This window comes from Marmota monax, unplaced genomic scaffold (genome assembly GCF_021218885.2).
Source record: "Marmota monax isolate L192 unplaced genomic scaffold, Marmota_monax_Labrador192_F-V1.1 WCK01_AAM20220418_F8-fsc00259, whole genome shotgun sequence".
Classification (NCBI taxonomy): Eukaryota; Metazoa; Chordata; class Mammalia; order Rodentia; family Sciuridae; genus Marmota; species Marmota monax.
The window spans coordinates 611,800-633,352 of NW_026694482.1; the positions used below are offsets into that span (position 1 = coordinate 611,800).

At 48.6% G+C, this 21,553-nt stretch overlaps 1 protein-coding gene across 6 annotated transcripts in view; it reads left to right on the forward strand.

Annotated features, from left to right (window-relative positions):
- Window positions 1–21,553, forward strand: part of Mboat1 (membrane bound O-acyltransferase domain containing 1) — a 156,468-nt gene that overhangs the window by 11,583 nt on the left and 123,332 nt on the right. The window contains exon 2 of one of the 6 annotated variants that reach the window (XM_046419127.2): window positions 18,700–18,843. The exons of 4 other annotated variants lie outside the window; for them this stretch is intronic. Coding sequence is in view for 1 of the 2 variants with exons in the window: in XM_046419124.2 (XP_046275080.1) it covers window positions 19,019–19,078 (60 nt within the window). In the remaining variant the exon portion in view is untranslated. Of the gene's footprint in view, window positions 1–18,699; window positions 18,844–18,900; window positions 19,079–21,553 lie in introns of those variants that run through there. One more of the 6 variants, XM_046419124.2, reaches the window with a different exon arrangement.

Below are 21,553 nucleotides of genomic sequence, written 5' to 3' on the forward strand. Positions count from 1 at the left end.
CTGCGTTAGTGACTTGAGGTATGGTTCTGAAAGTCTACAATGGGCTTTAATTAAGTTTAAAATATCGCCTTGAGATTTCTGGACTGATATTGCTGGGGATTTCCTAACCCTTCTGTCACATACACATTCCATCCACAGGTTTATTTACCCAAACAATGACCCAGAGCTCAGGTTCTGGTTTAATTTGGAAACAGCATGGGTACATTTGAAAAGTTCAAGTTCAGGCTGTTCTAAACTCTTCTTTTCAAACAAGGAATTAAAATTAAAAAAAAAAAAATTACTGTGGGTTTTTTCCCCCTCTCCACTGTGTCTCATTCACCCCTGTGCAGCTCTGATCCGGAGCAGATGAGTCAGCAAAGGTACCCAGCAAAGGTCGCCCAGGCTGACAGGAAGTTGCTACACTCAAAAGTCATTTTATGAAATTTCATGAAGTGGTTTAACTGTGAGTGTCACTGGGATGAAACTTTTTTTTTTTTTCCTGGTGTTATTTTCTGCTCTTTGTTTTAAATCATTTACTGTTTGGATATTTTGTGTCTTACCATTTTTTTTGTGTTTTTATTTGGTATTGCTACAGTTTAAAAGTAAAATTCTAAATTTCTGACCTCGTAGTACACACACTTAGTATTAAAATCACAGGAGGAAAAGGATATCTACTGAAAAGTCAGTCTCTGTCCCCTCCCTGGTCCCCACTTTTCTAACTTGCTAATCTCCTGCTCACACCGGCAGCCCCAGGTACATCCTTTCAGAGAAACCTGATGCTACATGCGTCCAGCGTCTTTCTGCTCTCTGACCGTCTGCAGTGAGATGAACTATGATCATGCTAAGTGAAATAAGCCAGTCTCTCTGAGACGGTCAGAGATTGATTGAGAATCTGGGACCCTTCTCCTTGCCTTCCCCCATAACATGGTCTCTTGGTCGTCGACTCCTGTCTTCCTGTGCAGAGCTCTGGAGACAGAGACTTCCTTTCCACCTTCTCTGGAAGCTGTTTTGCTCTCCCAAGAATCACCGTGGCCTTAGCGCACTCTGGATATGCTGCCCTTTGGGCGCCTCTGCTCACATTGCCCAGGACGGCTCAGGGTCTCCATTCCAGGGCCACCTGCAAGAAGGAGAGCCCAGGGAGGCAGAAGCCCTGGGCATTTCCACTGTCTCCCCGAGGGGAGAACTGACTCTGGTTTTAGGTGTGGCACGCAAGATTCTCGAATGCCCTGTGCGACAGGGATGTAAGTGGCTCTGCCCTTGGTAGCGCGTCTCCAGAACCTGCCGTCTCCCCTCTGTGGCTCCTTAAGGCCAGTTCAGCTCTGCCGTTCCAGGACCCTCCACGGTTCCAGGACCCTCCACAGTAGCGTGCAGGTTTGTTTTTAGATCGTGAGGACGATCCTGTAGAGAAAGGCTTCTCTCTTTTTTTTTTCCACCAGCGATGTGGAGCTTAGCCTCCTTTCTGCTTTCTAGACGATAACTGACCACATTTTGAAAAGTGTCTGTGCAGTTCCTTGGCCCATTTATTGATTGGGTTATTTTTTTTTTTGGTGTTAAGATTTTGGGGTTCTTTATATATCCTAGAGATTAGTGCTCTATCTGATGTATGTATGGTAAAAATTTGCTCCCATTCTGTAGGCTCTCTGTTCACCTCATTGATTGTTTCTTTTGCTGAGAAGAAGCTTTTTAGTTTGAATCCATCCCATTTATTGATTCTTTTTTAAACATTGATTCTTGATTTTAATTATTGTGCTACTGCTAGGTGCCCTTCAATAGATGATTGGATAAAGAAAAAATGTGGTATATATACACAATGGAAAATTACTCAGCATTAATAGAGAATAAAATCATGGCATTTGCAGGTAAGCAGATGGAGTTGGAGATTATCATGCTAAGTGAAATAAGCCAATCTCAAAAAAAAAAAAATCAAATGCCGAATGTTTTCTCTGATATAAGGATGCTGATACATAATGGAGATGTGGGGGGAGCTTGGGAGGAATAGAGGAACTTTAGATAGGGCAAAGGGGAGGGAAGGTAAGGCAGAGGGCAGTGGGGTAGGAAAGATAGTGGAGTGAGATGGACATTGTTACCCTAAGTACATGTATGAAGACACGAATGGTGTGACTCTACTTTGTGTACAACCAGAGATATGAGAAATTGTGCTCTATATGTGTACTATGAATTGATTTGCTTTCTGCTGTCGTATGTAATGAATTAGAATAAATAAAATTAAAAATAAAAGATTACTGACCACTGTCTACAACAATAAGCATGAATTTACCTGCAGGCTGTTTAACCAAAGGGAAGCCAATCAACATGATAGAGATTGATATTCAGAGAGCCACTTTGTACAAATTGTGGAGAGAAAAACAAAAAGAAATTTTTACTTTTCAGTTTTTTAAAAAATATATGGGTCCTTGGATAGAGTTTACAAAGGCACATGGAAGATCTTGTCTTTCCTTAGTTTTAGCCTTATTGAGGTAATGTCTACTTTTTATAATCAGGTTTACTAAGTTGCAAAACCTAAGTTGACTTTATTTTTTTAATCTTTCCAATGACGTATTTAGATTGTTGTAGATACATCTTTATCTGAATGCCAGTTTGGTTATCTAGGTTTAAAAGATAATGAGGCTATAAACTAAAAACAGTCATTTCATCAAGATATAGGTGGGGCTGTTCCTCCATGATCAGGAACCATGAATTATGGCTGCAAGTCTTTGCTGGCTAAAATTGCAGGGAAAATTTGAAGAAAAGGAGTGGGCTGTAAAGTGATTTAGAAATTGGACAACTTATGACTTTCTATGAGGGCTGAAAAGCCACCTCTTGTGTACTTGGCAACCTTCAAACATTTATTAGAGTAATGTGTGTCTAGATTTGGTTCCCTGTTGAGTTTCAAAACAACTGGAGAAGTTAGAAAAGAGTAAGAAAATTGGTATAAGCACAGCTAGGCTGCAGATTGCCCAACGAATGGACAGGAACTTCATTAAGTCAGTGAACTGGCTGAGAAGGGCAGCAGCCACAGGAGCCCAGAGAGGACTCCCCAAGACCTTCGAGGGCAGGAGAGGTGGCCCCTGCTCTCCTTTCCTGAAGAGGGCCCCACGGTGACACCCCGAGGAGAGAGCCTTCCTTCTGCTGCTTTGTAATGACCCCTTTTGAGCTCAAGAGAATGTGTTTCTGTTCCCATGGTTCATTTGTCAAAATCAAAATACTTAGGTGAGTACGTAGCTGTTAAAAATCTCCAGATTTTTTGAATCTTATCGACGTTCCCATTATTGTCACATCAGCTAATTCACCCATCGATAATGTGAGTTTTTCAGTATAGTGACAAGATTATCTAACCATTGTCACCCGCCTAGTTTTAGAGAACATTTCCATCTCCTCTGAAAGGAAAGCCCATCCCTAGCCATCCCCATTTCCCCTGGGCCTCCTCCTCCCCCACTCACCCCAACCCTGGCACCTGTCAATGCACTTTCTTCCCATGTAACTTTGCCTTTTCTGGACGTTTCATATAAATGGAATCATAGAGCATGTGGTCGGAGCGACTGGCTTCTTTCATTTCTGGGGTCTTTGGTGACTTTGGATTGCACGCCCCTTCTCTCTTGTGTCTCATCTCTGGGAGTATTTTGAGGCCTGGATTTAAGGTCTCAGTACTTCCTCTAGGCACCCAGGGCCTTCTCAGTCTGGCTCATAAACTGCATTTCCTGCTTTGGATTCTGTTTTGCCACACAGGGCGTGTGAAGTCGGGCCCCCAGACCCTCATCCTCAGGGGAGTCTTTGCACTTTTGACTCTGCCCCGAGCCAAGTCCCCTCTAAGCGCACATCTGCTGTCTTCCTCTGTGGGAGGGCAAGTCTTTCTTTCTTCTTGTGAGCTGTCTCCTGTTAGAGGCTTCAGAGGGATCCTGGTCTCAAGATGTGTCTTAGCTTCGGGCAGAGCCTCATTTCTTCCTGCCGTGTCTCTTTCCAGAGGCTCCCCTTCAAGCTCTAGGCCGCTTGGTTGGGCAAACACCAGCTCTGACGGTGTTTGAATCTTGGATTTCTTCTTTCTTGCATTTCTGGTTTCTGAGGAATTCTTTACTTTCTTAGCTGTTCGGCTGTGCAGGCATGGGAATGACCGGTCCATTGGTGCATCAGCTTGGCTTAATACAGGTGGTTACCTACAAGAGTATTTATGGGTATGTGAAGAGTCAAGGGTTAGCACACACACTTGTATTTCCTTGCTTTATCAGGTGAGAGGGTCGGTAGTAAGTGACACTCCATCAGTAACAAGTGCACCCAAGCCCCATCTTGGCTCCTAGTACCATTCTCCAGTAGAAGGTACCAGGGCTCCTTGAAGGAATAGCCAATTCTAAGACTGGGCCAGGAAATATACAGGAGGAGTTTGGAGCATTTTTTAAGTGTTGGAAAGTATGGAATTACTCAAAAACAAAACCCATAAATGATAATGGAATGTCACGTGGATATAGGAGCAGTTGAAATTGGCCAAAGCCGGGATAATTTGAGCAAACAAATAAAGAAATATTAACCTTAAGGAGTACAGATTAAAGAAGTAGAGGTTATAGGTAGTATAGATGATAGAATTTTTAGATTATGATTTGAATTTGAAAATAAACATCCAATGAGTTCATATTTGATATAAATAAATGATTGAATAAATAAGTAATTGTAAGAAAAAAAAACAATTTGGAATTCCCTGAAGAATTTCAAATAACTTATTTAGACTCTCTGCCTTGAAGAAGGGGGATATACTCACTACTCATTGCTGTGCGTAGCCACTTGCTACTCAAGAGCGCAGTGGAGAAGCTGGACCACCCACCACTATCCAGTGCTCAAGGCAGGCCCACATCAGCACCGAGAGCTGTCGGATGTTACCCTAGGTGTGATGTGGGGGAAATGGCACTTCACCTCTGTGAGCTCCCTTGCAAAACCTCACAACACCGAAGCCTGTCCAATATTGAGAAAAAGAGCAGACCGATTCTGATTGGGTGTTTCTATAAAATACAAGACCAATAGCACTGGGAACGTGCGGCCAAGGGAGGCCTGTTGACCCCATGGCTGCTGGAGAGCAGAGAGGGAGAGGAAGAGGCCCACTCTCTTTTCCCAGGGCACATCTCCAGTGACCTAACCTCCACCTAGTCCCCACCCCCGGAGGGTTCCACCCCCCAAACAACAGGGACCTCAGAGACCCACCCAAAAACCCCTCGCGCGTTTGCCCTGCCCACTGAGACATCCCCTCATTAAGTTTCGACCCTGGCACTGCCATTCTTCCTCTTCAGGATGCTGCCTGTTCTCCATCCAGCCTCTCCTTGTCACAGACCATAGACAGTATTGTTTCAGCCACAAGAAGCCATGCCAGCCTCTGCTCCCGGTGATGTAGGGATCCAACACAGTAGCCTCTATCTTGCCTCCATCACGCATCCCAAGCCCCTGAGTCATTCTGATAGCCAAGCTTCTCACGCCAGACGTTGCTGCCTGGCGGTGGACACATTAATAGTGCTTGAGAGAGTTCAGGAATATTCTGGTTGGCCCAGCCTACCTTGTCTAGCTTAGCATGTGAGCCCCTTCTTCTTGCCTTGATGTGCAGGGATCCACCTGACTTGCTGATACCCAACACACACTTCTCTTATATGTCCTAATAAATGTCACTTGGTGCACTCCTGGATCTGAAAAGAAATTGCCTCTGCCTTCCGTCTCATGACACCATCGGCCTTGGGTGGCTGGTTCTCATTCATTGGGACTTGGTTTTTCTGAAACAAGGAGTTATGAGATTCCAGTGGAATCAAGGTGGAAAAAACTCCCAACCAGGGTATGAAGGTGACATTTGTTTTTCCCCTGGGATGTCCTGTGAGCTCACCTTGATCCAGGGCAGTGGGAATGGCTGGAACAGGACTGTGAAGGGCTGAATGGGAGGCCTAGGGCCAGTGTGTCTTGGGCGTGTGGCCTTGGGTCAGCTCTTTCCACCGGATTCCTTATCTGTAAAATGCACTGATAATCCCTGCAGAAAGGGCTGGTGTAAATATGGAACGAGGTGGGTGACCTGGGAAGATTTCAGCCAGCTGTTTAGTTAGCACAGAGGTGTTGGCTCTTACCACCCATCGCCAGCCGATCCGTTCTGAAGCCAGTGGAGAAACAGGTGTTGCTGTGGCAACTCTAAACTTAACAAGCAAGTTCCCTGTCTCTCTGGAGTCCACTTTGTAAGGGTCCAGGCTGGACATCTGTCTTCCTCCCCTGGACCTTCTGGGTTGCAGATGTGTTCTTAGAACCACCTTAAGGAATGGATAGGTGCCTGGGTGGGGTGGGCTTTGGAGGAAGTTAGTATGTAGAGGACAGAGCAGGCTCAGTGTGGGAAACAACAGGGATTTAAGCTCACAGCAGAAAAGATGGGGCAAAAGTAGGCTGTCGGAAAAGATGTGGATGACAGAAAGAAACATTTTTGATTGTAGTGAAATGGGAGGGTGGAAATCTCCTCAGACATAAGGTTGATGTACCAGGAAATATGAAGAGACTCTCAAAGGAATGGGTCTTTTTCTCAAGAACAAATTACTTCTGATCTCTGAAGTCCTGGGGTTGCATCGAGCTGTGTTCATGGCCACCGAAGTGGCTTTGCTATGAGAATTCTAATAAATAAATAAATCAGTTGTTTTCTGAAACAGAACACCAGCTACCATTTCTACTTATTTTCCAACCAATTGGGTATAAAAAGATATACTTTCTCTCTTCTTTTTTTTATTTTTTATTTTTTTGAGTGGGTAGGTACCAGGGATTGAACTCAGGGGCACTTGACCACTGAGCCACATCCCCAACCTTATTTTGTATTTTACCTAGAGATAGGGTCTCACTGAGTTGCTTAGTGCCTCAATTTTTGCTGAGGCTGGCTTTGAACTCCTGATCCTCCTGCCTCAGCCTCCATAGCTTCTGGGATTACAGGTGTGCACCATTACATCCGGCTCTTTCTTTCTGTTTTAATGAAAAGAAGAACATCTCTGGTTCCCAAGAAGGTCTGGGTTGTAGGAATCCTCACACCCTCTTGATGGGGAATGTTTCTGCCTTCAGCTTCTGGCCGCAGTGCTCCCATGGCTGTGAATAAGGCTTCCACATAGTTTTCTGGGTTGCTGGTTGTGCTAAGTGCTTCACGTGGAGCTTGTCATCGAAGCCACAGAACAGCCCAGCTTGCTTATTTCTTAACTTTCCTCCCTGAGAGCCCCAGGCCGAGTGACTGTGTGGGCTCATGGCTGGGCAGCACAGAGCCAGGATTTGGCCATGCGGGTTCCTGCCCTGGGCTCTTACTGGCTTTATGCCTAAGGGCAGGAAGAGGAGCCTCAGAGCAGGATGATTCAGAGACTGGGTGAATGTGGGAAAATGACTCAGGTCACTAAGTACTTTGGAAGTGCCCTATCCGGCTAGTCCGGTGTGGTAAATGACCCAGGGGACTTGCTTTGCTGTCTGGTGTCACTGCAGCAGGACAGGTGGCTGCAGCAGCCATGTGTGTGCAGTCGGAGTCACAGCCCGCCCCTCCCCAGGGTTTTTTCCTTACTAGGCTGGGCCCAACCCTCTTCTGAGGTCCCTGCCTACCCTGAATTCTGCTCTTAATCCAGCTGTCAGCCCCCGTGACTCCCGTCTAGTATTAATGAGCAAGTCAGTGGTCAAAGGGGCAGCCTTTCTCAGTGAGTGTGTAAAGACTGAAAGATCCTAAACATTAAGTAGTAGAGGAACAATTAGAGGGGGCTGGAATTGTGGCTCAGCGGTAGAGCGCTCGCCTGGCATATGCGGGGCCCTAGGTTCAATCCTCAGCACCTTATAGAAATGGATAAATAAAATGAAGATATCGTGTCCAATTACAACTAAAAAATAAAAATGAATATTTTTTAAAAAAATTAGATTCAAATGTGGTAGATCCCAACTGCGGACCCACAACTGTTTAGAGAAAATGAGCTCAGAAGGAAAGGAGTGCTTGGTTCTGAATAAGAAGAGTAAGTCAGGCCAGGAACCCCTGAGCCACTGAAACTCAAAACTAAGAAGACTTTGTCCATCTGTCTGTCTGTTTATCTTCTATCTGGTTTTAGAAACGTAGTCACCAAAGCATAGACAGGAGTCACGGTGACCTCGACCCTCTCAAGCACCCCGAGGATCAGGACTGGGGAGGGTAAAGGAAACTTTTAAAGTTTCCCCATGTGATTGTTTCCAAACAAGCACAGCATTATCTTATTTAAAATCTAAGAAAAAGCTCTCACAAAAGCCAAAATATGGTGTCAGCCAGCGGCCATCAATGGACAGATGGAGAAACAAGCCTGGTGTTAGGCAGGTGCCGTAGCATGAGCCAGATTGAAGGGGAGTAAGGGGAGGGAGGGGGAAGAGTTGGGAAAGACGGTGGAATGAATTGGACGTAGCTTTCCTATGTTCATAGGTGAATATACGACCAACGAAACCCCACGTCATGTCAACCCCAAGGATGGGAAGTGATACTCCACGTATGTACGATATGCCAAATACACTCTATTGTCACAGGTAACTAAAAAGAACAAATACAATAAAAACAGAAAGAAAATCTGGTGCACATGTGCCACGGAACAGCATTCAGCCAAAGGAAGAAGGAAGCCCCGCCATTGGGATGCCACCGAGGAGCCAGGAGAACGCCCTGTTGAGTGAGATCAGCCCGCCCAGAAAGACAGACGCTGCATGTGTCACCTACATGAGAAACCTGAAGAGCTGAGTGCAGGGTGGAGAGGGCAGGCGTGGCTCCTAGGGCTGCCGAGGGAAGTGCCCCTGGCCACCGGAGCAGGTGTCAGGGAGGGAACATGGGTCGGAGAGCTACTGCGTGTCGTGTCGCAGTTGGTACCCAGGTGTCGCCCTCTTGAAAACTGGTGGAAAAGGACTGTCCAAGTGTTCTCAACCCCACTCACGGGAGTGTGCGAGCAAATACTGCTAATGGCTTAGCTCAGCCATTCTGCAGTGGTACGTTTTTCAAAATAGCTGGTCATCCAGGGTGAGTATACATTCTTGGCCAATTAAAATTCCTAAAATAGTAAGAAGAGTCCTGCCCTGATCCGACAGGACTGGGGGAGTTGTACTAGTTTATCGAGGCAGGGAGAGAGCTTGCAGGGTGTCAGCTGAGAAAAAGAAAAGAAGGGAATCTTTAGGACTCCACGGAAGGAGGTACTGGTGCCGACACCAGACGGCGTGGCTGTTTGGGAATATTCTAGTCCTAAAGCCAACGGGGCTGGAGCGGGAGGCGCAGGAAGAAAAAGAGTCGGGATATCATGGAGATGGCGGTTCTTAGGACGGCCAGGGGGAGCTGGCAGTGGAAGGTGGCTGGGGAGCTGAGGTGACTTCTCTCTCCTTGGGCCACGTGAAGACGGAAACCAGCTGAGGAGAGAAATCCCTGTAGGCAGGTGTGCCCCGACCTCCTGGGCATCCAGCAGCAGGTGGACCAGGAGAGGGAGTGAGCCGCCCTGGTTCCAGGGAGTGGACAGGAGCTGAGACCACAGCAGAGATGTCCCTGGGGACAGTCCTGGTGGAGTGTGGTGGGTGCAGGAGCCTGAGGGAGGGTGGCCCACTGGGAATGGCAGAGGAAGTGGTGAGTGGGAGTCACCAGGCCCGAAGGTCCCTGGCACAGGCAGGCGGAGGTGGCTGGAGGTGGGAAGAAGCTGTGAAGAGCTTGGCCCAACAGCCGTGGCTTTGACTTTTCATCAACTGGAGGAAGCCTGGCTGAAATGGGAACCACTCTGCACAGTTACTCTTTGGAAAAGCCACGTAGGTGGAAGTGATCAGCTGGTGGGGTGGGGCCCGGAGTGTCCCCAGGACCTCAGGCCTCCTCAGGAGCCTCACAGCAGTGACCCTGGCTTAGCGCATTGATTCCCGGACACTGGCTGCCCCCCAGTCACCTGGGCACCTTTTAACACATGGTCTTTCTGCGTCAGAATTTCCTGGAGACGTCCCCGTCTAAGACAGCAGGATCTGAAGAACTACTCCACCCTGCAATGCTGCCAGCGGTCCTGCTGAGGGCGTGGAGGGGACACATGGTTTTCAGGGCACAGGTACTAGGTGCTGTGCAGAGGTCTCTGAGACTTCCCCCTTTAGGGATTCTTGGCTCGTTCCAAGGCCGAGAGTTGGGGGGCTTTTGTTCCTTTCATCCTTTGCCTATGGTTCCTTGTTCCTACCATGGTCAGGGGCGTGTCTGAGCACCCCTTAATCCTTCTGGGACCTTTTACAGTTCACGGAGTTAGCGTGTGCCCCAGGTAAGTGTCGCATTCTTAGGTAGGAAGCCTCCAGTCGATTAAGTTTCTTCCTTCCTTGACCTGACCAATGCGTTTATTCTCTCCACTTGTTTTGTCTTTTTAATTACCAGGGACTTTTCACTTAGGGACACACGACTGTTTTCCTCCTTTTCTTCTTTGTTGAAAGTAGAGATAGTGCAATCTCTTCTGATTTTGTAAATGGTTTTATGTTTGTAAAATAAAAATGTAACACTCTTTTCAGAGGGGAAGTGAGGAGCAGAAAGTCAATCCTGTGAAACCCCATCAGATACGAGAATGGCGGAGGAGGTGTGGAAAAACCAGGACGTGTTTTACGTACTTGGTTGGGGGAGTTTGAGAATAGCAATAATCTCATGCCCTTCCTCATTTTGTAGATAAGAAGACTTAAGCTCATTGAGACTTGATCCCTTGCCCAAGGACACCCAGCTAGCTAGTAGCAGAACCGGTTGCCTGACGCCAAAGTCTGGCTGTTTGTAACTTGGCATGCTAACCACTTTGCTCATCTCTTTAGAATTAGTAAAATGTGGCCATATTAAGAAGGCTTGGCGTCTGAGTTAGGTTAGTGCAAACAGGTTGTTGCTCGGTGTTTAAACATTCCAGGCAGTTTGGGAATTCTCCGTTACGGCCTTGGGAGGACTTTATATTAGTATCTGAATAAGCAAGTTGTGGTTGTCAAAGATGTTTTGGAGGAATAAACATACAAGGTTATTTTTATCCCAGAGATGTTTAAATGTGTATTACATGTTTCCAACCAACTTGGTAAATAGTTTGTAACCATGTTTACAGGCTGAAACTGAGCAGCTCGAGATGCCAACAGCTTTGCTTTGCCTTCTGTGTGTCAGAGCGTGGAACCCGTTAAATTAACTGGAATTGATCATTGGCATTGACCCAAGGGGCTGTGGCTTTTCTTCTGAATTTCTGGTTAGTTTATTTCCTTCTAGGAGTAGATGTTTTCTTTCTCCTGTGGTTTTCTGAAATGCCAGATAAAGTTTCACCCCTTTACATAGTTCAAGAGGAGCCTTGGATAGAATGTTCCCATTTTCAAAGGTTCCCGCAGGGCTCTGCCCCAAACTGATGGCCTTTCTTCCTGCCTCGGTGGGGCCCAGGGGGCCTTGGCAGTGTGGTGTCTCCATTCCACACAGGACACCCCCGCCTCATTCTGCTGTGTGCCCTGGTCTTGCATCCTGGCAGGGGAGGGAACTTGGGGCACACGTGTTTCCAGGTGCTCAGACCTGCACAGTGGAAGAGGACCCGGGCTCGGGGCTCTCCGACACCTCAGGGACAGTGACATGGGAGCCGCTCTTGGGGAGAACAAGCTGCAGCCTCCTCTTCTCACCTGGCCCACAAGCAAGGCTGTGCTCTCGGCAATAGCTAGCCCGTTTCCTTTCTGCCAGTCACTTGTTTAGGTGAGGGAGTGAGTCAAGTAGAATTGGTCTTAAGGGGTCTGCCTCACCACCTCTGAGCCTTGGGCAATTTAAGTTTTAGCCTTTTCATCTGTTAAAAGCAGATAACCCTAACTCTTAGGTTTGCTAAGAGGATGTGATGCAAGTAAGTGCAGAGTGTTTGGGTCCTAAAGAATAACATTGTATTGTCACATATTAGGCACTGTGCTATGTGCTAGGTATTAGGGCTCACTAGAGAAATAGAACCAACAAATGTATCTATTTGATTGTCTATTACCTATCTATTATCTATCTATCTATCTATCTATCATCCATCTATCATCCATCTATCTATCATCTATCTATCTATCTATCATCTATCTATCATCTATCTAACTACCTAGGTTGATTTATTTTAAGGAATTGGCTCACATGGACTCTGAGGTTCAGCAAGTCTGAATTCACAGATAAACTGGCAGCTGGAGACCTGGGAAGAGCAGGAGGTCCAGTTCAGGGGCCGCCTGCTGGAGGGTCCCCTCTTCTTCTGGAGAGGTCATCCTCTCTCTGCCAATGCCTTCTACTGACTGGGTGAGCCCACCCACATAAGGCTGATCTGCTTCATTCAATGTCTACTGAATTAAACGTGAATCTTGTCTTAAAAAAAAAAAAACCTTTACAGAAATATCTAGAGTACTGTTTGGTGTCCTAGTTTAGCCAAGTTGGCATAAAAACTTTACCATCTTTCTTACAAAGATGAATAAAGCTGTTCCCTTACAAAGATGAAAACTCAAACTCTCCTAAAACACACACACACACACACACACACACACACACACACTCACTAATTGCAGTTGAAATGCTAGATTCCACAGATTTCTAGAGGTGGTGAGGCAGACCTCTAGCCCAGCATGTGCACACGCCCCAGGGTGGGTGCAGGAGTGTGAGAATGAGGGGGGAAGCCCCCCTGGCAGACGGAAGTAGAGGAGAGAGGGGTCAGCTGAAGGGGGTCTCCCTTCTGTATGGAATGGGGTGTATCACAGGACCGTGAGCCTGGGAGAGATGTGGCTTGGGACGTCTACTATTCTTTTGGTGGAGGGTGGTTGAGGGAAGGACAGACTTAACTGGTTACCACAAACTTTGGAGAGTTTCCTAAACACACGGGGGCTAGTCATCCTCCCAGGGATGGAGTCCTAACCTTCAGCTGTGGCTTAGTGGCCGCGGTCCTGCTCTCCGAAGGTCACTGTCTCTTTCTTGCCTGCTGTCTGCCAGTGTGGCCTTCCCACATGGTCTACACTGGATTATCACGAGCTGTCCTCTGTCCATCCATTGTGACATGACATCACCTTGGACAGCTTCTGGTCCTCTGCCAGTTCCCCCTCAGGGATGCTGCCGTCACTGGTGCTGGCTTGGATGGCGCGAGGCTGGGCTCCCATGTCAACACCAGCACCTGGAGGCCTCCTTGCGTGCCCTCCCTGCAAGGGTGAGTCTGAGGTGGGTCCCACCTCTTTCTGCTCATCCTGCTTGGAATTACTGGCCAAAGATCCCACAGAGTCCTAAAGTACTGTTCCGTTTACGTGGCAGAGCTCTGAACGATGTTGTGGAGCTGGGTGGCCACCCTTCTGGCCAGGGCACTGTGGTGGAGTCACAGTTGGTCATTGCTGGTGGACTTACACTTGCTGAGGCTTGGGCACGGACATTGACCAAACAGATTGCTATTTTATCTGTTTCCTGTGACCAGCACCCTTGTAAGCAGGATGCACACGGTGAAGGATGGGTACATAGCTGTTGAGTTTAGATCCACAGAGCAGGCTCTCCGGCAAATTCCAAGTAGACTCAGGAACCAGGGGAGAGAGCTGGGTGAGTGTCCTGGTCAGAGGGACCCCGGTGCCTCCTGAGCTGTTCCTGGCTTTGCTGGATGTGGTGTTTGTTCAGCTATAGCCTGCTGGGGACATCTGCTCTGAGTCTCAGTGAACTCTTTTTAAAATTTCTTTAGTAGGGTCTTTGCAGAACTCTACCTTCTGTGAACACATTGCCTTTTCCAGGTGGATCCTGTGTAGATTAGGTTACAGTTTATGTTGGTCACATTCCAGACCTGAAGACAGGGTAGCTTGGCAGGTACCTTGAGTAACCAAGGGAAGCAAAGACGAGGGGTCCTCGGACTGCTCTCTGGGGAGGAGTGGGAGGCAAGGCCGGGCAGTTTCATGTCCATAGTGCACTATGTATTCACTTGTTCTTTTAATAAATGCAATGCCGGCCCTTTCCACTGTGGGACAAAATCTGTATCATTATCCATATTTCTAATGTCTTCTGAGGTTGTGATTCAGTGGAGAAGTAATGCGGGTGTCTGCTGGGTTGCCTCTATCAGCTGCAGGCACAGCCAGCAGGGAGGCCTTGTGTGACCATGGAGCCAGAGTGGGGGTTCCTGCACCCTGGGCTGAGCTGCTGCGTCCCAGTCTCAGGTGGAGCCTCTGGACATTGCAGCTGGGGCCTGACCTGTGAAGGGCCCGAGGACAGGGAGACTGGTCAGCCTGTGGCAGGCAACAGAAAGGGGGTCGGAGAGCAGACACCACGCCGTCCCCCTCCCCAGAGGAAGGAAGGGTCTCCCCATCAGTCAGTCCCGTCCCTTGGGCGGGGTGACTCCGGGAGAGGGGAATTCGGAGGAAAGTTGGTTCCAGTGTTCTAGAAATGAGTGGTCCTCGTGTGTGGGCCCAGGGGAAAGGGCAGCACCTGCTGGACACGCTGCTGTCTGAACGTCTCCTTCCCTCCACGATCCACCTGCGGAAACCCAGTCCCCGCCACGGTGGTGTGATGAGATGGGCCTTGGGAAGTGTCAGGCCATGAGGGCACTGCCCTCCTGATGAGAGGGGAGGCCAGGGCGTGTTCACCCTCTGCCACTTGAGGACATGTAGAAGGTGCCATCTGTGAGGAAGGGGCCCTCACCAGACGTCGGATCTGCTGGTCCTGGATCTTGGCCTCCCCAGCCTGCAGCTTGGTGATGGTGGGGGGCAGTAAGTGTCTGTTGTCTGTACATGGCCCGGTCCAAGGGGTGTGGTCAGAGTCGCACCAACAGGCAAAGAGACATCACGCGCTTTCCCCGTGTCCCTCAGTTCTCCTGAGAGTCTGGAAGAAGGCCTTCACACTCCTATTTTACAGCTAAGGAGTTGAAGCAGTTTGTCCAGGGTCGCCCAGCCATCTCTGTAGGTAAGCAAGGACTCACACCCAAGTCCAGGCCACCCTGTCACACCAGGCTGCCTGTGAGAAATGGTGTGTGCCAGTGCCCCTTCCCTGGGGTCACCACACACGTAAGACACCCCGGCAGCAAGCCGAGGCACTAAGCCACCATGTGCATACAGACCCTGCAGGTCCCAGGCTCTGTGCCAGGACACGGGCTCCAGTTCACATGGCCCTTGTGGACTCACCTGGTCCCTGGACAGGCACGTGCCCTCCCCTTAGGCACCCCCAGGGCCTGATCCCACACGAGGAGGGACTGAAGGGGCCTCAGTGGGTGTGGTAGACGGTGGACACCCCCACGTGTAGGGGTGGCACCGTGCCACACAGGGTCTGCACTCAGAGACGGGCTCCTGGGAATATTTATCTAATTAAATAAATCTGGGTCACTTTTCCTCCACTGAAGAAAGAAGAAAACGGAAGAGAGAAGAGGCCAGGAGGAGAAAGTCGAATAAGCTGGGGGGGGGGTGGGGAGAAGAACAGAGGAAGGTAGTCATAGAGGTGAGGGAAAAGGGATCTAAGAAAGGAGTGTGGTGGGCTTCTTGCTCCTCCACGAGGTGCTCCCACCCCTTCTGGGGGCCATGGCCACCCAGCTGTGGCCTGGGCTTCCTGTCTTGGGGTGGGACTGAGGATGGGTGCCCGCACAGCATGGCCAGGGTGGCCTCTGGTGTGACCAGGCTGTCATTCATCACCCCTCTGTCTCCACTGCAGCCTGGGAAGTGCCCTCCGTGGGCAAGTACTTGTAGGCAAGACGGAATCATCTCGTTTCTATTTTAATCTGTCATCAGCACTGCCTCAAACCGATTGGTTCAAGGGAATCGTTGGCTGGTATTTCCATTTTAATTATATGTCTCGTTCGCTCAGTTTGGGCCACATCAAACTGGTTTCTGGTCATTTCATTTTGTTTCATTCTTAAAATTTAAGTTCTAATTAAGCCTTTGTACACCTCCAATTTGAAATATTTTGCAAGTCTCCCTAAGAGATGCTATTTATTAAATGAAAGCTCTAATTAAATCCGTTTTCCCAAGTATGTTTCTGAATTTAAAAAAAATAACAAGTAGTCAGTCTGGAGTGGTGGAAGGGAGAGGGAGCGTCCTGTTGGAGGTCAGCAATGCTGTTCAAAGTCCAGGCGGCTCAAGGTGGAGTTTTGTTGTCAGGTGCATTGTCGGTGCATCTTGAGCTTTAGTTAGTGAAAAAGTGGAGCAGCTGATTGCCTAAGGGTCAGAGAGTGGGAAGTGAGTGACCCAGAGCCGCGGTGTTTATTGAAGCAAGAGGCGGGTTCTGAGCTGCCTCTGGGGCCTGGGGTCTCCAGGGAGGCCCTCAGGAGTGGAGGGGTGAGCCAGGGTGGAGAAGGGCAGGGCTGCCGGTCAGAGAGGGTGGGCAGGAGAAGTGGGGCTTGGCTGGAGGTGGGGATGGCGAGGCCAGGGAGAGTTCTGGGGTGACTGGGGAGAGGAATGAGGGGGTTCACGCCAGTTGCAGGATACTAAGGCACAGCGGGGGTTGTTGACAGGTGTCTGTTCTGGGCGGTGTGAAGAGCAATCCCATCTTGAGAGAAGACACGGTGACAGAGACGATGGAGATGACAGCACATAGGTCCTTGTGGTACAAGGGTACTTGTCACGGGGCAGTGTTCCACATGAGACATCCCAGGGGCTACGAAAGGAGGGAAAGAGCCAGTGTCTTTCCCTCCCTGCTCTCAGGGGGAAGTCACTCCATTCTGCACATGCACATGCATCTGCACATGCAGCCCTTGGGGAGTCCCCGCTAGCTACTGGACACCCAGCGTGTTTGTGAGCTGAACTCTGAGGAGTGGATACTTGTTCGATGCCTCTCTCCCCGTCCCTGTATGGAGTGCCGGGATAATGTGTGTGTTCACACGCTGCCTGCATGGAATCAGCGACTTCATATGAAGTGAGTCACTTAATCATTCCCTATCAAATAGCATCGCCTGCTCCCATGGGCTCTTACTTTATCCCAGCCAAACCACAGTCATGCAAATTTTTGAGTTAGAAAGGAGCATACAGAACATGAATGCCAACTCCTGATTTTCCTAGTTGGAGGGTTGCCACCCCAAGGGGTGAGATGAGTGGTCTGATGCTCAATTCATACTAGATGTCACGTAGCCCACCAGGTGCCTGTCCCAGCTAGTTATGGCCGTCCAGGATTAGGGCACCAACATCCCCCCCTCTGACTCCAGGTGCACTTGGAGGGGCCATCGTGTCTGGAGCGATAGCAACTGCTCATTTTATTTTATTTATTTATTTATTTTAAATTTTTTATTGTTGGCTGTTCAAAACATTACATAGTTCTTGATATATCATATTTCACAATTTGATTCAAGTGGGTTATGAGCCCCCATTTTTACCCCATATACAGATTGCAGAATCGCATCAGTTACACATCCATTGATTTACATATTGCCATACTAGTGTCTGTTGTATTCTGCTGCCTTTCCTATCCTCTACTATCCCCCCTCCCCTCCCCTCCCCTCCCCTCCCCTCCCCTCCTCTCCCCTCTTCTCTCTCTGCTCCCTCTACTGACATTCGTTTGTCCCCCTTATATTATTTTTCCCCTTCCCCTCACTTCCTCTTGTATGTACTTATGTATAACTCTGAGGGTCTCCTTCCATTTCCATGCATTTTCCCTTCTCTCTCCCTTTCCCTCCCACCTCTCATCCCTGTTTAATGTTAATCTTCTTCTCCTGCTCTTCGACCCTACTCTGTTCTTAGTTACTCTCCTTATATCAAAGAAGACATTTGGCATTTGTTTTCTAGGGATTGGCTAGCTTCACTTAGCATAATCTGCTCTAATGCCATCCATTTCCCTGTAAATTCTATGATTTTGTCATTTTTTAATGCAGAGTAATACTCCATTGTGTATAAATGCCACATTTTTTTTATCCATTCATCCATTGAAGGGCATCTAGGTTGGTTCCACAGTCTAGCTATTGTGAATTGTGCTGCTATGAACATCGATGTAGCAGTGTCCCTGTAGCATGCTCTTTTTAGGTCTTTAGGGAATAGGCCGAGAAGGGGAATAGCTGGGTCAAATGGTGGCTCCATTCCCAGCTTTCCAAGAAATCTCCATACTGCTTTCCAAATTGGCTGCACCAATTTGCAGTCCCACCAGCAATGTACAAGTGTACCCTTTTCCCCACATCCTCGCCAGCACTTGTTGTTGTTTGACTTCATGATGGCTGCCAGTCTAACTGGAGTGAGATGGTATCTTAGGGTGGTTTTGATTTGCATTTCTCTGACAGATAGAGATGGTGAGCATTTTTTCATGTACTTGTTGATTGACTGTATGTCCTCCTCTGAGAAGTGTCTGTTCAGGTCCTTGGCCCATTTGTTGATTGGGTTGTTTGTTCTCTTATTGTCTAATTTTTTGAGTTCTTTGTATACTCTGGATATTAGGGCTCTATCTGAAGTGTGAGGAGTAAAGATTTGTTCCCAGGGTGTAGGCTCTCTATTTACCTCTCTTATTGTATCTTTTGCTGAGAAAAAACTTTTTAGTTTGAGTAAGTCCCATTTGTTGATTCTAGTTATTAACTTTTGTGCTATGGGTGTCCTATTGAGGAATTTGGAGCCCGACCCCACAGCAACTGCTCATTTTAATGTACACATTTCCTGGAATTCTCTGCCACTTTTCCAACACTGGTATGTTTGGGGGCTTGGGCCTTGATCAGGATTGCAGCCATGGGACTTCATGGTGGTAGGTCTCAGAGCAAGCCTAGCTTTTGCTCGGAAAGAAGTGGGTTCCTCGTGGGCAGCTTAGAGTCACTCACTGAGCAAAGGTGAAGGACACTCCTGTGCTGAGTCCTTGTGTGCTGTGTCCCTCCACCCAACCCTCTCCCTTCCCTGCAGGACGTAGGTTCCTGGGAACTAACTGGAGCTGCAGCGGTTACTTCTGCTCTTCCTGTGGACTGGTTTAGTTCAAATGTAAAGACAGAAATAGGAAACCACAACAGGAGACAGGAAGTTGCATCTTGGTTTAGCTGAGTTCCTCAGGTGAGTAAAAAAAATTTTAAAGTCTACTGGAAAAACCTTGGGTACGCGATCAGTCTAAAACACAGAAAACCTAAGTGCTTCCCCATCATGTGGGGACGGCGGGACTGAGGGCTGCTTTGGAGTGTCGGAGAACCTTTCGGCCACTGCAGGGCAGGCGTCTTGCAAGTGATGCCCGATGACAGCTCACCTGGCCAGGGTTCATCCGTCCTGCCTTCAGGGACCTAGAGAAACTGGTGTAAGTACAGGGAGGGGGGTAGTGAGGGAACAGGGTGGGGGACAGGATTTGGGGAAGGAACGGGAGCCGGAGGACAAACCGGAGAGAAGGTCAGAGAGAGCGGCCTGTAGGACAAGGCCAGGACACCTGCCGGGCTTCCGGGGAGCCGCAGCGCAGAGCCCCACTCTGTGTGGCACCCCCCCCATTTCTTGGTGATTTATGAAAGTAGATGTGGGTGTCGTCATGGTGTCCCCTAGGTAGGGACCTCGATGTTCAGGGACAAATGACACTTCCTGGAGAGCCAGGGCCAAGTTGCTGGCAGAATGTGAGGGAGCCCCTCCCGTTCTCATGGTTGAAACGCCCCCCTGGGGACTTCCTCTCTGTGTTCTTCAGAGCAGCCACCAGCAGGCCCACGGTTCTTGGGGGGTGGGACTGTCGAGTGTTGGGGGTTCTTTTAGGTATGAAATGGCTTGGTGAACCGTCAAGTTCCACCCTTCGCAGAACTCAGAGTGGTGAAACCAGACCTCCATGATCTCTGAAATGGAAGAAGGATGCGTAGTAAATGCCATCCCTTCCCCTGGCCTGATTTAGGGACTGTTTAAAGCCAGAGCTTTTAAAAATAAAATAGTGATTCCTGAAGTCAAGATCATCATCATTATCATCAAACTCTGAGCGCGTCCTTGCAGGCACCGCCATAAATATTTACCTGTTTAATGTATAAGACACCCCCCCCTCCAAGGGGTAGGGCCTAGGCCTATTTTGTAGATGGGGAAGGACCAAAGCAGTCGGTGAGTCCAGATTTGAACCCAGACAGGCTCCAGATTGGGAGCTGGTGGCACGACACTATTGTACTCACCCCAAAACAGAAACCCAAACCCCAACCGTGCACCCCGTGGTCGAGCTCTAAAGAACTCTTGGCACATACCCATCGTGAGGCCGCTAGGCTACATGTGGGCATCACAGTTATGGAGACCTTTTCCAGAGGAGGACATTGTTTCTCCAATTTCTCTTGGAGAGAAAAATACAAATTTCTTTTAAGGACCTAAGCTTAATTAAAATACCGTAAAGGAGAAGCAAGGAGAGAAAGGTCATTAACCACCTTGAAAATTCCTCCTGCATTATTTTTGTTGGTTGGTATTTCTCGAAGGGGTCCCGTGCTGGGAGAGGGGGTGGTTGTGGACGCACATTTCCCCCCCCCCCCAGCTCCTTCGAGGTCTTCCCTCTGTGTCCGGAACGTTCCCCATGGTGGCTTTTCTGGGAGCTCTCTTTTTCGACTGTCTTATTCAATGGTATCTCCAGGGTGGATTCATCGGCCTTTCGTGGTTGTCATTGTTTTCCTTCTGACACTACCCGCACCACAGATGTGAAAATAGAAATTAAAGGGACTTAAAAAACAGTGACCTTTTGCGTTGGCTATTCTTTCCTGACACTGATTATTTGATGGTTTCCATTCTGTGTGAATTCTCTGAGTGGAACTGTGTTTAGGCACTCTGGATTTTCCCCAAGTTCCTCACAAGAGGTGGCCCTTCAGTTTTGAGACTGGATTCCCTCTCTTCTGTCTCACTCAGCAGATTGGTGGCCTGGGTACCTGCTAAGCTTGTTCCCTATTTTCCTCTCAAATGTCTTCGTTTTCTGTTAGCTGGACAGATAAAAACTATCTTAGTTCTTTTTCTATTGCTATAACAAAATACCCAAAGCTGGATACTTATTACACAAAGAGGTTTATTTAACTCATAGTTTTGGAGGCCGAAAGTCCAAGACTAGGAGGCCTCACACGTTTGGCCTCTGGTGAGAGCCTCTTTGACTGGGTCACAACATGGTGGGGAAATGGAAAGGGAGCCAGCTGCGTGCAGCAGGGAGCACGTGTTGGGTGACCTCACTTATAACAACCTACTTTTCTAAGGATTAACCTGAGTCCCGGGAGAAACACATAATCCCTTCTGAAGGCAGTGCCCCCAGGAACCTAACCACCCAAACCTCTGGCCGGTCTACCACCTTCATCATCACCACACGGGGGACAAAGCTTTTAGCACATGATCATTTATTTGGGAGACAAACTGCATCCAAACCATGACCCGCGGAGGACATATAGGTGCAGCTTGAATGAAGTGCACAAGAATTATGGTCAGAACTCACGGCTGTGTTTAGTGTGCTTTTCTAAAGGTCCTTCCAAACCCTTTCATTTTATTTGAACCCATAACTCTGCACAGCACCTGGCATTGTTATTCGGCCCATCTTCCACTGGCGCCTGCGGAGGCCTCAGTGAGCAATGGGCCCAGGGTTTCCAGGACCAGCCACGGGGGCTGTGCGCAGGTCCCTGGGCGGGAGGCCAGTGGCTCTCCCTGTCTGTCCCATGCCTTGTTCCTGTGGGACAGGGATCACCGGGGCCGAGGGAAGGGGTGGCTGAAGCCAGTTTGCTTGTGCTTCTCAGCTCTGGAGGAAAGCACCAAGCCAGCAGCCTTCCGGTTGGTGAGGGAGAGTGCTCAGCAGGCGGCG